At 40.8% G+C, this 14,454-nt stretch overlaps 1 protein-coding gene across 1 annotated transcript in view; it reads left to right on the top strand.

Moving 5' to 3' along the window:
* The window catches only part of znfx1 (zinc finger, NFX1-type containing 1), a 32,142-nt gene extending 25,888 nt beyond the window's left edge, over positions 1–6,254 (top strand). The window contains exon 15 of the mRNA XM_066702634.1: positions 209–6,254. Within this exon, the coding sequence (XP_066558731.1) occupies positions 209–2,662 (2,454 nt within the window). The 3' untranslated portion in view covers positions 2,663–6,254. The remainder of the gene's footprint in view (positions 1–208) is intronic.
* The last annotated feature ends 8,200 nt before the right edge of the window (positions 6,255–14,454 follow it).

Here is a 14,454-nt window from a genome sequence, read left to right as displayed (position 1 = left end):
CTCTCACTCTCCTGAAGAAGGGGTCTGGGCTTTCTTGAGGAGTGGGTGGGTGATGGGGGGTGGGGGTAGACAGACTCTATTGGAAAATAAACAAGCTCTGAAAATGAACACATGAAAAGATTGTAGTCCAGGCCAACATGTTCTTACCTTTTCCTCTATGCATCTCTCCCTGTTTCTCTCTCTCTCTCTCTCTCTCTCTCCGTGTCAGGGGTTGCACTCCAATCTCTTCTTTGTGGAGCACCAGTTCCCTGAGCAGGAAATCCAGGATGGACGCAGTCACCAGAACCCGCACGAGGCTTGCTTCCTGGTGGCTCTGTGCCGCTACCTCATGTGTCAGGACTACCAGCCCTCTCAGATCACCATCCTCACCACCTATACCGGACAACTGCACTGCCTGCGCAAGCTCCTGCCCGCCAACCAGTTTTCTGGGGTGAAGGTCCATGTGGTTGACAAGTACCAGGGTGAGGAGAATGACATTGTCCTGCTGTCGCTGGTGCGCAGCAACCCGGAGGGGCGTGTGGGTTTCCTGCAGATTGCCAACCGTGTTTGTGTGGCCCTGTCTCGCGCCAAGAAAGGCCTCTACTGCATCGGCAACATGGCCATGTTCGGGAAGGTCTCTCTGTGGAGCAACATCCTCCACACCTTGCGAGAGAGAGGGCAGGTGGGCAGCGGACTGATCCTGTGCTGCCAGAATCACCCTGGCACTCGCGCCATGGTCTCCAGTGCCCAGGACTTCCTCCAAGCGCCCGAAGGGGGCTGCAGCCGACCCTGCGAGTTCCGTCTGGAGTGCGGCCATGTCTGCACCCGCGCCTGCCACCCCTACGATGCCGATCACAAGATGTTCCAATGCCTCAAGCCCTGCCAGAAGGTTCTATGTGAGCTAGGCCACCGCTGTCCGGGGCTCTGCTTTCAGGAGTGTGATGAGTGCAAAGTTCGAGTGGAGAAGCAGATCCCCTACTGTGGGCACAACCAGAAGGTGCCTTGCTATCTAGACCCACTTGATTTCATCTGCCTGGAGCCCTGCAGTAAGAAGCTGAGGTGCGGGCACCCTTGCGATTCAGTCTGTGGTGACGCTTGTACCCCCCGCTGCCAGGTTAGAGTGATTATGAAGCTACAGTGTGGACATCAGCAGGAGGATGCCTGTCACTATACCAGACAAATGACAGGGCAGGGGGCTATTTGTAGAGTCAAATGCAGTGAGAAACTGAAATGTGACCACCCTTGCCCAGGCACCTGCCACTGGTGCCACCAGGGCCGCTTTCATAAGGGCTGCAGTCTCCCCTGTGGCCGCCTGCTCGTCTGCTCCCACGTGTGCAGAGAACCCTGTACCAAAGAGTGCCCACCATGCCAGCTGCCCTGCCAGAATCGCTGCGTGCACAGTGCCTGCAAGAAGATCTGTGGCCAGCCGTGTGCCCCCTGTGTGGAGCCCTGTGCCTGGCAGTGCCCTCACTTCCGCTGTACTAAGCTGTGCCACGAACCCTGCGATCGACCACCCTGTAACCAGCCCTGCGGAAAGGCCCTGGGCTGCGGGCATCCCTGTATCGGGCTCTGTGGGGATCCTTGCCCTGACAAATGCCGTGTCTGCAATCAGGATGAGGTGACCGAAATTTTCTTTGGCATGGAGGATGAACCATTGGCATATTTCGTACAGCTGGAGGACTGCAGCCACTTTCTGGAGTCCAGTAGCATGGACCACTACATGAGCATGGACAAAGAGCCAGGGGCAGATCTAGAGTTGATGGCCATCAAGCTTAAGGAGTGTCCCAAGTGCCGCACACCCATCCGTAGGAACCTCCGCTATGGGGCAGCCATCAACCGCAGCCTGGCCGAGATTGAGAAGGTGAAAGCCCGGCTCCACGGCTCACCCTTGGAGATTGAGAAGAAGCAGAAGGCCCTCGTGCGCCTCCTCAAGGAACAGGTGGCCTTCCACCTCTACCTCCCGGAGGAATACAAGCAGCTCAAGGGGCAGCTAGGGGAGGGTGGGCTGTCATTGAGGGCACTGGGGATACTGGAGAACAAGATTGCCTTCTACGGGCGCTTGGGGAAGTTGAAGAAGGTGGAGAAGGACATGCTGAGTGAGGATCTGCTGCAATTCTCCAAGCGCATTGTCGAATGCATGGAGTGGCTGAAGTGCCCGGACCTCAGCTTCTCTGAGCAGCAGGCGACAGACCTGCAGAGCGAGATCCAGAGGCTCACCTACCTGGCAGAGTTGAACGCACGCTGTAAGCAGGCAAGCAACAGGGAGCTGGGGGCCACCGTTCACTTGCAAGTGGCAACACTCAGGGAGGGGCTGGAGGGCACAACACCGTTCACACAAAAGGACGAGCAGTGGGCACAGAAGGCCATGGAGGATCTGAACGCCTATTTGCCACGCAGCGGGCTGGGCATCTCAGATAAAGAGAGGGTGATGATCGTCAAGGCCATGGGGCTGGCACAAGGGCACTGGTACAAGTGCCCCAATGGCCACGTCTATGCCATTGGAGACTGCGGGGGGGCCATGGAAACGCAAAAATGCCCAGAGTGCAAGGCTGTCATCGGCGGTGCCAACCACGCCTTGGCAAGTGGCAACCAGCTGGCTTCAGAGATGGACGGGGCTCGCCACGCTGCCTGGTCTGACGCCGCCAACATGCTCAACTACGACATGGAGAGACTGAGGCTGTGAGCAGGCAGTGGACTTGGAATGGATTTGCTCAGGTTTTTTATTTTTGTTTCCTTGGAGAAGAATGAACCTTGAACGCTGCAGCCCTACATGGAATTATTTGAATAGTTAGCAACTACTTAAGCCTTAGAAAAAAATCTAATCACCACTTTTCCCTCTTTTGAGTGATCTGGTCTCAGTGTATGCTTGTTTCTCTCAATACATCTCCACTTTATAATACAAACTCAGCTTACTGCCACTTTTAGTGCCTGTCCTGTCCTTGGTGCTATAATGAGGGAGGACTATAAAAAGTAGATAGAAATGAGGCAGTGACTTGATTGCACTAATTATACTCCGCTCTGTACTCACGTTTGTAAATGCTGTCTCAGTTTTGCAGCCAGACATTTGTAATGTTTCTGTGATGGATTTCTCTTCAGGGATCTTGTGATAAAATGTACTAATGCCACCAATAAGATGCTACACCACTCATTGACTGAGATCAAAGACATGATTGGTTTCTGCATCGATATCTACAGCTGCAGTTCTCAAGGGCCAAGGGACTTAATTAAGTCATTGGTCTTCCAAGTTAGTGATACGTTCAACAGACCTAGGGTTTGTCAAAATGTCAACTTTGAACTACCTGCAAATCACAAAAGTAAAAGCAAAAAGGTAAACCTGTACTTTATTGTAGTTTAAATGGTCTGAAACCACTTTCAACTACTTATAAATTAAGATGCAATGAGGTACAGGATTGTACATTGCGATTCGTTCTTAGGTCAAACTTTTTATGGCCCTAGAAAAACTACTGAAATGTATCTATGATCACATCTGTGCACTGCTGATTTGTATTATTTGATATCGTAGATTAAGTAATAAATTACAAAACTGAATTATGGATTTTAGCCTTTAGGATTGAAATGTAGATTTTAATTGAAACCCCTTACAGTATATGAATTATGTAACTGAAGTTCTTAGTAATTGTCAGTCTTGGCCGCAGCCTTATCTCTGTGCTTCATTATGATTAATGTTATAATATGTATATGAATATTCTTATACATTAATTCTGATTATTACTTATATATAAAAATATTCTTCATGGATTTAATGCATTTTTGGCTTGTTAATGTCTCAGCCTGCCCCAGAAGTCCTAGCACTTAATTCTGGGGTTTTATACCTTTTCACATCCTGGCAAAGTTTTGAAGAATAACATTAGCCAACAGTGGTGGTTTAATACTTACAGATGACACAATATCCAGTAAAATAAGATGGAGACCATATTTCTAATAATGAAACTGATTGATTACAGTTGAAATTTAGCTCCTGCCTGTCTCTGCTTAGATTTTACCCTTTCTGCCTTTACACTTGCTTTCATGAAATCAGGAGCAATGCTTGTGATGGCTGCCCTTGCATTTGGGTGCATGAGATCAGTGCCCTCTTGTATATGAAGTGAAGTAGGGGGTCTCCAGGTCCAGGGTTAGAGAACATGTGCTTCAATAGGACAAAAGAGAACTCTGACATTCATATCTGTCAGCGAAACCCAGTTGTTGTGAAAAAGACCATCTTATCAGTATATAACACAGTTGGCTCAGCATGCATTATGGTCAGCCCGATGATTATGAATGATTGCTGCTTTTCTACAACAATTGTTATAATTGACACAGTTGTTTCCTGGCTTAACTCTGCTGTCTTTAATCAATGTTACCATTTGTGCTGCTAGCTAAGTGCTACAGCCTTCTCGCCCCTGTTTGAGGCCATCGATGCTCGCTGATTGATTGGCCAGGGTTTAATTGGCCAATCAATGAAGAGAATTGGCAGAATACAGTTAGCTACAGTAGTGCCTCCCCTCCCCCTTCTATATCAGTCACTGTACTGCGTAGCAAATAGCACACCAAGTCAGTCTGTCAATGAATGGTTGGTCTGATGAGGATTAAACAACTTCATGGTAGTTTAAGCAATTACAAGTTTACTCTACTGTATTTTATTGAATTCAGAAATCGGGGAGATATTATATAATCAACAACAAGATAGTTAAATAGGCTTACATGCACAGAAATGTTACTTTTTTTTAAACATATTTAGTATATTTAGATGGAACCTTGTTTAAGCTTGATTCTCCTCTCTTATACCTCATGCAAATTATAATTAATTAACTACTCCAGAAAACAATTACAAAGAAGGGGAAGGATACCAGTGACTAATTCTGTAGTTGATTTGCTGGAATAGTTTGGTTGCATAGCCAGTGCTGAAAGCAGCAAAGACTGAGAGAGATAATGATAAAACATGTTAAATAAACACAAAAACAAAGGTATTCTAACTGTAAAATGCAAGTGGAAACAAAGCTACTTCTTTACAGCTCTGTGATTGGTTGAAGGTGAAATGTAAAACTCTATGCACTAACATTAATACATGTTTTTTAAGACATAGCTCATTTATTTGCTTTTTTCAGTCAGGAGACCTGGGCCTTTGTTCAGTTGTTTAAAACAAATTGCTTTTTTGTGATGTGCGATCACACAATGTTTTTGCAAGGAGACTTAAGTCCTATGCGACTGGTACAAAAAAAAAAACTTTAGCTTTTTTAATGAATGCACTGCATGTTCAATGGTCCTATAATCTCATATAATTTTAATGCGTATAATTATTTTCAGTCTGTCAAGGGGGACACATACTGCAGTGGCTTCCAAATTGTTTTCTGCACATGCTATTTGAATCCTTTGCATTTTGACATTACATTCTGGAAATGAACTGAAGCTTATCCAACAGTTTGCTTGACAGTTAGAATCACTATACCGTTTGAAACTACACTGTGCCTCTTAAATACAAATAATCCACTTACATTAATACATTAGGTGTTAACCTGGGATGGTTGGTAGCTGTTTCTACAGCTACGAGAGAAAAGCACTGAGACACCAGAAAGGGAGCTATACTCCTGTGGAAGACTAGCTGAAACAGACTGAAATTGAAACTGAAAATGAGTCTTTGCTAGACTTGCCACTTTCACATTTCAAGCTGTTAGAAAATCTGTTTTTCAAGTTTCAAGCTTTTAAAATGTGCTTGTTAACCTGAACAAATGTATACCCATATGCAGAACATAAGTCTGAGTTTCTGCTGCACTTTGGATGGAGTGGTTTCTGGCTTCACTCCCACCTGCACATGGATTTGCTTGGAAGTAGACTGTAGATCCTGTGCATTCCCACAGTTTGCTTTAGTGTGAAAACTGTTTAAGATTGGAAAAGAGTTAACCAGCAGTGACAAGGATGGAGAGGGTGTGAATAGACGTCTAAGGCACAGTTTTCCCTTTCTTCCATTTTTAGTTTTGGCTTGTCCGCTCAACACTTGAACACAGGGGTTGTACTTTGTCAATACCCTTTTCACATGCAGCAAGGAACCAAGATTGTGATTCTCTTGTTGCTGGCAGTTGCTTTCCATGAGCTGAACCCAATCCATGCATCATGAAACTGGGCCTGTCAGCACCTAGCTAATTAAATTGACTGTAACTGCTGGCTAGAATCAAGCCTGATTTATTTTCACTGTCTTAACCATGGGAACATTTTGAATATGAAAATATTTACTCTATTATTATTGCTGCATTGGCAATTAAAGGAAATTATGCAGCCCATACCCTGTGTTTTTTCTTTCTTTCTATAATTCTATTATAATTGACAATACTAGATGCAATGAATCTACTAGCCAGTAAACTGAAAACCAAATTCATTATTATGTCCAGCAGGAGGCACCAGAACTCTTTCACATGCAGAGAGAGAGCGAGAGAGGGAGAGAGATTTCACACTGGAGTGATCTGGAGAGCAGCTGAGGTCTCACCTGTCTCTCTACACCCACTACCCATTCATTTGATAACCCATGCAGGGAAATGCTCTGAACTGTACCCAGGTAGTGCAAGCAGGATGACATTAATACTGCCAGGATCTGGGCTTGTGTTCTCACTGCTCCATTACAAAAGAAAAGCTGGGCAATAGGAATTGAATTCTGGCTGAATAAAACAATCTCTGAAAAATGCATTAAAAGGTTTGGATTGAAGGTGCTTATTCAAGCCCTATACTTAGTTTTTACCAATCATTTATTAAAAAAAAAAAATCTTTAGTGCATTCCTCCCCCTTTTCATCCAAGTCACAATGGCCGGTAATTTAACTCTACCACTACCACTCAATTTTTCTACAGGGGGGTAGGGAAGGAAAGCTATATGCTAATTGTCCCCTTGTGAACCCCAGCATACCAACAGTCTAGCTATTACACCAATTTGACACAGCTGAAACGGCTAACAATCTGAACTTGTAGGTGCCCGAGAAGCCACATGGAAACCACCTGGGAACTCCTGGATAAAGCTGGCAAAAGCATAGATCCACCTATTGGCCCCCGCCTTCACTCTGAGTAAACGGCCTTTACCAGCACCTTCCAGCTCATTTAAGACCCAACATTGCCGTGTTTGTGCTGGGGCTGTTTGTGCCAAGCTGTCTTATTAAAACGTCTCAAGCGCACAGATGATTGCATGATCAGCACCATCCAGAGAATGGACTTTTCCGACTTAAAAGCAACTGAATGCGCTGGCCTTATTTCATTGTAATTACGAACAGCACAAATAGCAGATGCCATTTTACTGCAGGCACTATCCCACAGTTTAAATACAGTTCATAAACTCATCATTGTTTTACAGCCTTTAGTATTGTTTTTTTCTCCTTCATCTTGTCCCCCTAAATAATCAATGACTGCACTCAAATATAAACTCACGATGAAAAGAATTAATTGGTCACTGAGGATCTAAGAATGATACTGTCAAATCTGCTGGTACTCAGATTGATGGCATACTTTGGAAATGTTTGTGAAAGGCAGCTAAGATAGGCAGGGCAAGGAATTATTTTTAATGGGAATTGAATAGCTTTCTTAAACAAAAAGTTAGGACAAGGGTTGCAAAGCACTGCTATGAGGGATGAAACAGCCAATAAAACATCCACTAAATGAATGTTATCTTAAGCCCATGGTTTATATATAGTTTTCCTTTCTTAGTGGAATATATAGAAAAGACACAATTGGGCAGTGACACAATTGTCATCATTTTGGCTCTGTACAGGAAACAATCCAAGATGTGCTTTAAGTGTAGACTTTCATCTTTAATTTGAGGGTAGTTACATCCAAATATGGGTGAACAGTGTAGGAATTACATCCATTTTTATATGTGGTCCCCCCAATATTAGGAGATCAAAAGTATTTGAACAAACTAACATAATCATGAATAAAATTGTGAGTTTCAATACTTGGTTGCAAATCCTGCCTGAAGTCTGGAACCCATAGACATCACCAGATGCTGGGTTTCTTCCCTGGTGATGCTCTGCCAGGCCTGTACTGCAGCCGTCTTTAGTTCCTGCTTGTTCTTGGGGTGTTTTGCCTTCAGTTTTGCAAATCAAAAACAAACCAATCAGAGAGATAGCAAAACAACAGGTGTGGCCAAATCAACTATTTGGTACATTCTTAAAAAGAAAGAACGCACTGGTGAGCTCAGGAACACCAAGAGGCCCAGAAGACCACGGAAAACAACTGTGGTGGATGACAGAAGAATTCCTTCCCTGGTGAAGAAAAACCCCTTCACAACAGTTGGCCAGATCAAGAACACCCTCCAGGAGGTAGGCATATCTGTGTCAAAGTCAACAAACAAGAGAAGACTTCACCAGAGTAAATACAGTGGGTTTACCACAAGATGTAAACCGGAAACAGAAAACCACAATAGAGTTTGCCAAAAAACATCTAAAAAACCCTGTACAGTTCTGGAACAAAGATCAATGACCAGAATGATGGGAAGAGAAGAGTATGGAGAAGGGAAGGAACTGCTCAAGATCTGAAGCATACCACCTCATCTGTGAAGCATGTTATGGCATGGGCATGTATGGCTGCCAAGGGAACTGGTTCTCTTGTATTTATTGATGATGTGACTGCTGACAAAAGCAGATGGACAATGACCCGAAGCATACTGCGAAAGCAACCATAGACTTTTTTTAAGGTGAAGAAGTGGAATGTTCTGCAATGGCCAAGTCAATCACCTGACCTGAATCCAATTGAGCATACATTTCACTTGCTGAAGACAAAACTGATTGTCTGGTATTATGTTAGTTTGTCCAAATACTTTTGAGCCCCTAAAATTGGGAGGACGACATATAAAAATGTGTGTAATTCCGACACCGTTCACCCAATTTGGATGTAACTACCCTCAAATTAAAGATGAAAGTCTACACTTTCCTTTCAAATCCATTGTGGTGGCGTACAGAGCCAAAATGATGACAATTATGTCAATGTCCAAATACTTGTGGACCTACCTGTATGTATATATAAATGTGTGTGTGTGTATATATGTTTTGTACACACCATATGCATATTATATATATATATATATATATATATATATATATATATATATATATATAATGTTTGACTACAAACAGATTTCCATTAATATGAAAGGCTAAGTGTCGCATGACGTTAAATGGCATGTTGGAATTCTGACTTGGTTTTCATCAGACATTGCTACTTGTCTCTAAACAGCCAGCCAGATAAACCAGGGATGACTTTAATAAGAGGCACATTAGATTTAATCAGGGTCATCTGATTGAATGATAAATGTAACCTGTCCACACATGGGAATGGGTCTGAATATAGACGGTATTAGCTGCAAACCTTCAGTATCTGGATGGCCACTAAAAAATGGAAATGCGTTCAGCTTTATACTTCAAGTTAAAAGCAAGGGTATTGCAAAAAACAAACAATAAATCTTGTATCTCAAGGATGTCAATGAGATCTGACTTTTACATGCTAGCTCCATTGGAAAGGATTGTGCTCCAAAATCCTCTTTAACTGATAGGCTTGATTTAAAAAGAAAAGCTGAGTGCAACCACTTTTTTTTTTTTTAAGGTGTGCTTCGAGTCTTCACAGCAATTAGTATGGAGGACTACATGTTGCTTCTACTTCCAGGGGACACCATTCTGCATTTTGTTGAGAATGTAGATAGGATGTTTATGGGTTGCCAATTATATGCTAGTAACCAAGTTATTATCAACTAATTATTGTATAAATAAATGTGTTAATGAAGCTAAGTGTCAATAGGGAGAAGTTTAAATATGTTTATTTCATGTTCTCTACAGTACCATCAGTAAACAAGGAAAATAATAAAATATTTTTGCATATCATGTGATCTACAAAATTTTTTCACCAAAGCTGAGACACAATCAACAGTACAACATGGGATCTTAAAATATTTTTTATAGTATTAATATACTGTAGTCTACTTTCCATAGATATAAATGTTTATTTTGCTGTTTAATATAAACGTGCCAATAGAAATACCAGCTTCACCATCAGTGGAAAACAAATCACCTTGTTGCATTATAATTAGGAGAGCTTTTAAATCTTATTAACTGGCCTCCACTAATAAGTACAAATACATATATAACCACACTGAAAAATAAGGTCACACCGAATTTGGCTTATATGTTCCTGCAATTTGTATTCATATTTCATACGTCCTCGAAACAGGTAGTCACATGACTTTTCTCACAACTTTGATTAGTAACATATTTTGAATACTTAATTTTGGTTCTACACAATCAAAACTCATTTGATAATGTTGCAATCAAACAAAATTACTCAGAAATGCAGAACCCGAGTCATTTCTACAACAACAAAAACCGACCTTTCTACATATTTCTATTAACTTGTAGACTGGTGTCCCCTCAGCTTTAACAGCATTGGCTGAAAAAAAATAATGAAGACGTGCCCTTTCCCTTCAGGAAATCTGAAGGATTGACATTGATGCAGTTTTTTAGTTCTCGTAATTATAACGCCGTCTGTGAAAACACGTGACTTTGCTTCTGGTTTAGGAATACTTTTATTTTCGTAGCTCATTACTTACTTTAACCTTAATTGAAGTAACAGTTTGCTTAGATTTGCCTTTTTAAATTGTGTATTAAAAGAGTTGGTCCTTTAATAAGTTCTTTATACCATTATATACTTAACTTAAAACCCCTGCTGTTTAAAATATTTAAAAGGTTTCAGGAAATTATTAGTTCAATTAAGGGTTCAATTTAGAAATTGAGATCTCGGTTGGAACAAAAAACAACAGGGTAGGGGGTCTTACAAGGAGGCCCTTCTATTGTTTATACTTCAGTATTATTATTATTATTATTATTATTATTATTATTATTAATAATAATAATAATAATAATATCTAATTGCAATATATGTATATAGACCTATTTCTTTGTTCATTAAATAGGTGACATCACCTTCTGTCCTATAGCCTAAGGCAACTGTTTGTAGAGTAATTCATTTTGACACTAGAAATAGGAATTTCGCAGGGTAAGGTCTGCAAGATATGTGATATGTCGTCTTATTGAAAACGAAAATAGGTGAATTTACCATTTTAACTGCTGATCATTTCGTTTAATTATAACGAAAATAAGAAAAAATAGTTAAAACCTACTTGTAAATATACCTTAGTTTAGCACAATTTACGCCTCAGAAGGTGACTGAGCGCCAGGCAAGGTACTTCACTGACTGATCCAAAGAGGTCTTATCAGCCTGTTTTAAATCACATTATCAACAGCATTTAATTGATCAGCTGACACTGCTCTTCATAAGTGAACTCTCAATCAATACGGCCCTGCGGGCTCTGGTAGCCACGGCGCTGCTCAAAGGGAGCAATATTGAGAAACTGATAACGGACAGAAACCGCAATTGGTTTCCGTCAGTTAGAATTATAAATGCGGCTGCGCCGGCGTCCAGTCTCCCCTGCCGCAGAGTGAGCGGACAGGCAGGCGCTGATTGCTGGGGTCCGCGCTGGCAGGTGAGGTTGGATCCTGGGAGACTGTGCTGTTGTGACCCACTTACTGCTGCCTGGTTTCATTGTAAAACCACGCAATAACTCCCCTTCAAACCAGTGAGAGGGCATGATTGCTCAGCTGCGCCCTTTGGCAGCCTGTCAGTCAGCACATCTGCCGCTGCAGCACGCCAGCGCGGGGGGACACGTATTAAAAGGGCTGCTTTCAAGAGCTGCGAGCCTAGTACACTGTATAGCAATGCACTGGAGACTGTTACAATGCCTGCTGAGTTCAAATTGCCAGTTACAAAAGGCACAGCATAAATAATAATAGGGAGAATAAGCAATACTACCTGGTTGCTTTGTTTTTTCTATTTTTACAAAATCATTAGCCTAACAAAATCTTGCTCTAGCCCAAAGTACCCAAAACCAGTGTGTGCTCATTGAAGATGGTTACACAAAGAACCCTGTGACAGTGTTACCTGCTCAACATTATTGGACGCTCCTACTATATGAATATGAGCTGAATTTAAGTATTTGAGGAGATTTCTTCTCCCTTGAAAATAACAATGAATAGAAACCCGTTACCTGACTGAAGAAGAGAAAGAAATACAAAACAGTATATACAACACAGAACATATTTATAAATATAATCATCATAAACGGTACATTATACATGTAATATGACGTAACTATTAAACGTATATATATATATACAAATTAAAATCATTTACTATAAAACACGTACTAAAATAAACCATAACTACGATCTTGCCTGTTTTCCACCAGTATAAAGAGAGTTGACCACTCAGCCTGTGCCCCCGTCCGAAGGGAATACTATTTTTATTGTATTTAGTATTTTTCATTTCAAAATTAAAAACAATTCAATTTTTTAATACTTATGATTAAAATCTTTTAAAAAAATCAATCCTTAAAATCACTTAAAATTTTTAAAATCTTTGTGATTTTTAACAAACAACAAAACAATTAACTTCAAAATAAACGTGCCCAAAACAACAAAACAAACGTGATTAATGCAAAACTGCACACCAACATAAAAGTCAAATACATTAAAAATAACTGAAAATGCATTGGACAAAATAAAGAAACAATTAAAAAGGTAAAAATAAAAAAACAAACAAAAAAGGTCCAATGCATTTAAAATTAAATCCAAAACGGTCAATGTATTTGACAAAAGAATATAACAAAACTAAACCAAAAAACCCTAAACAATGTGGTTTAAAAGTAACTAAATCTTTAAAAACAATTAAGATTCCTTTTTAAAATAGTTTTAAAAAACAATCATCCATAAAATATTTAAAAGATCTTGGACTCGGGCTCCAGCAGGGGGAACTGACCGTCCCCGGAGGTGGGTCCCATCATGGGATCCTGAGCTCCCCCAGATCTTGTATGTGCCAGTTCTTATAGGAACGGTCATCAATGGCCTATAAAAGTGATCCCTGTTTTACAGCAGCACTGAGCGAAGCGCCATGCCTATTTCGAGACATACACTCTTATCAAGGGGTGTGCTATACAAGAAGGTAACATATTCTACGAAGTTAATAAATTATTTCAGTTGCATATAGATATTTATATTATTTCGTAAAAGAGAAAAAAAATAATTTCGTTGCTGGTTTATATGTTTACCCAGAATACAACGCCATTATAATTTGCCTAAAATATGCGAACTGGCAGGAGAGCACCAATCGGACGCGGAGATGTGGAAAATACTCCAATAACGGTGTGACTGAAACGTTATGTTGTAATAAACACCGAGGGAGGGAAATGCAACAAAATGTGATCACAAGTAGATTCATATGGGTACAAAATGAATCTAATCTGTTATCGCTTTAGAAGTTGGCTTTGTTCATGTGATTATAGTGCAGTCTTAAAACAGTATGCAAGGCATATTTAGTTTTCGTTTCGGTTTACTTATATATCTTGTATATATATAACTTATCTAAATCCAAATGAAGGCGGGGGACAAACATCCATCTGGCATTAGAGAATACTTTCAACATGATTTGGGATTTTTATTTTCTCCTTGTTTATTGTATATATACATGTATATTATAATAGTAGTCATATGCATAGGTTTAGGGGGAGACGTTGTTGACTGTTAAATTGACCCCCCCAATAATATATACTCGGCTCCATAGGTGGTCTTAATTACTTAATTGAATGGTATATTGCTTTGTTAGGGCAATTAAGGATTCAATTAAACAATTAAGACCTCAGTTGGAACAAAAACCAGCAGGACAGGGGGCACTCCAGGACTGATTTGAAAACTCCTGATGTAGAGGATGTGCCCTCCCCTGATATTGACAGTGTCTCCCCCAATTCTGAAATGAAGTATTACGAGTACTGTTAACATTGGGCCATATAAATTCAAAACTTGGACGCACCCACTAATAGCAAACAAAAAACTGTACATTGTAGTGGTTGCATTTATGATTAGAAGAAAGTATCAAACTAGAAATTAAGCCACAACTGAGTACACTTTTGTAATTGGAACCAACCAAATTAAATAGAGCTGGACTTTGAATGTAACCTCTCTCTTATTCAGGCCACACAAGCGGCTCAACTGATCAGATCCTCCACTTGCTGTTTAGTCTGTCTCCTGCTGTGTACATCACTACTTTGAATCTGGGTTAATCCCCAGGGGGTGGCATATTGCTGGGGTTGGGCTAGCTCAATGTTACCTTGGCTTGCAATGCAAATGGGACTCCTGTAGATTAGTGCCTAGGAGCTTGCAGCAGTTATTAAAACTGTATAGACACATTTGGCTAAGACCCTATAATGCAGCGTACAGAACCAGACTAAAGCAAACTGGATTTATTCCTTTCAGTATTTTAAATGGACTGATCAGTAATCTATCCCCAATATTTTGATTGGCAGTTCGTAGTATTCATTTGAATCTTGTCCTTAATTAAGGTGTTTTTCTAATGAGGAACATTGTAACAATGCAGTCAGAAAGGCATATATCTTTATTTATTTTACA

The sequence above is a fragment of the Amia ocellicauda genome, chromosome 4 (genome assembly GCF_036373705.1).
Source record: "Amia ocellicauda isolate fAmiCal2 chromosome 4, fAmiCal2.hap1, whole genome shotgun sequence".
Classification (NCBI taxonomy): Eukaryota; Metazoa; Chordata; class Actinopteri; order Amiiformes; family Amiidae; genus Amia; species Amia ocellicauda.
Note: the sequence above shows the minus strand (reverse complement) of the source record. Positions and strands in the feature narration are given on the sequence as shown.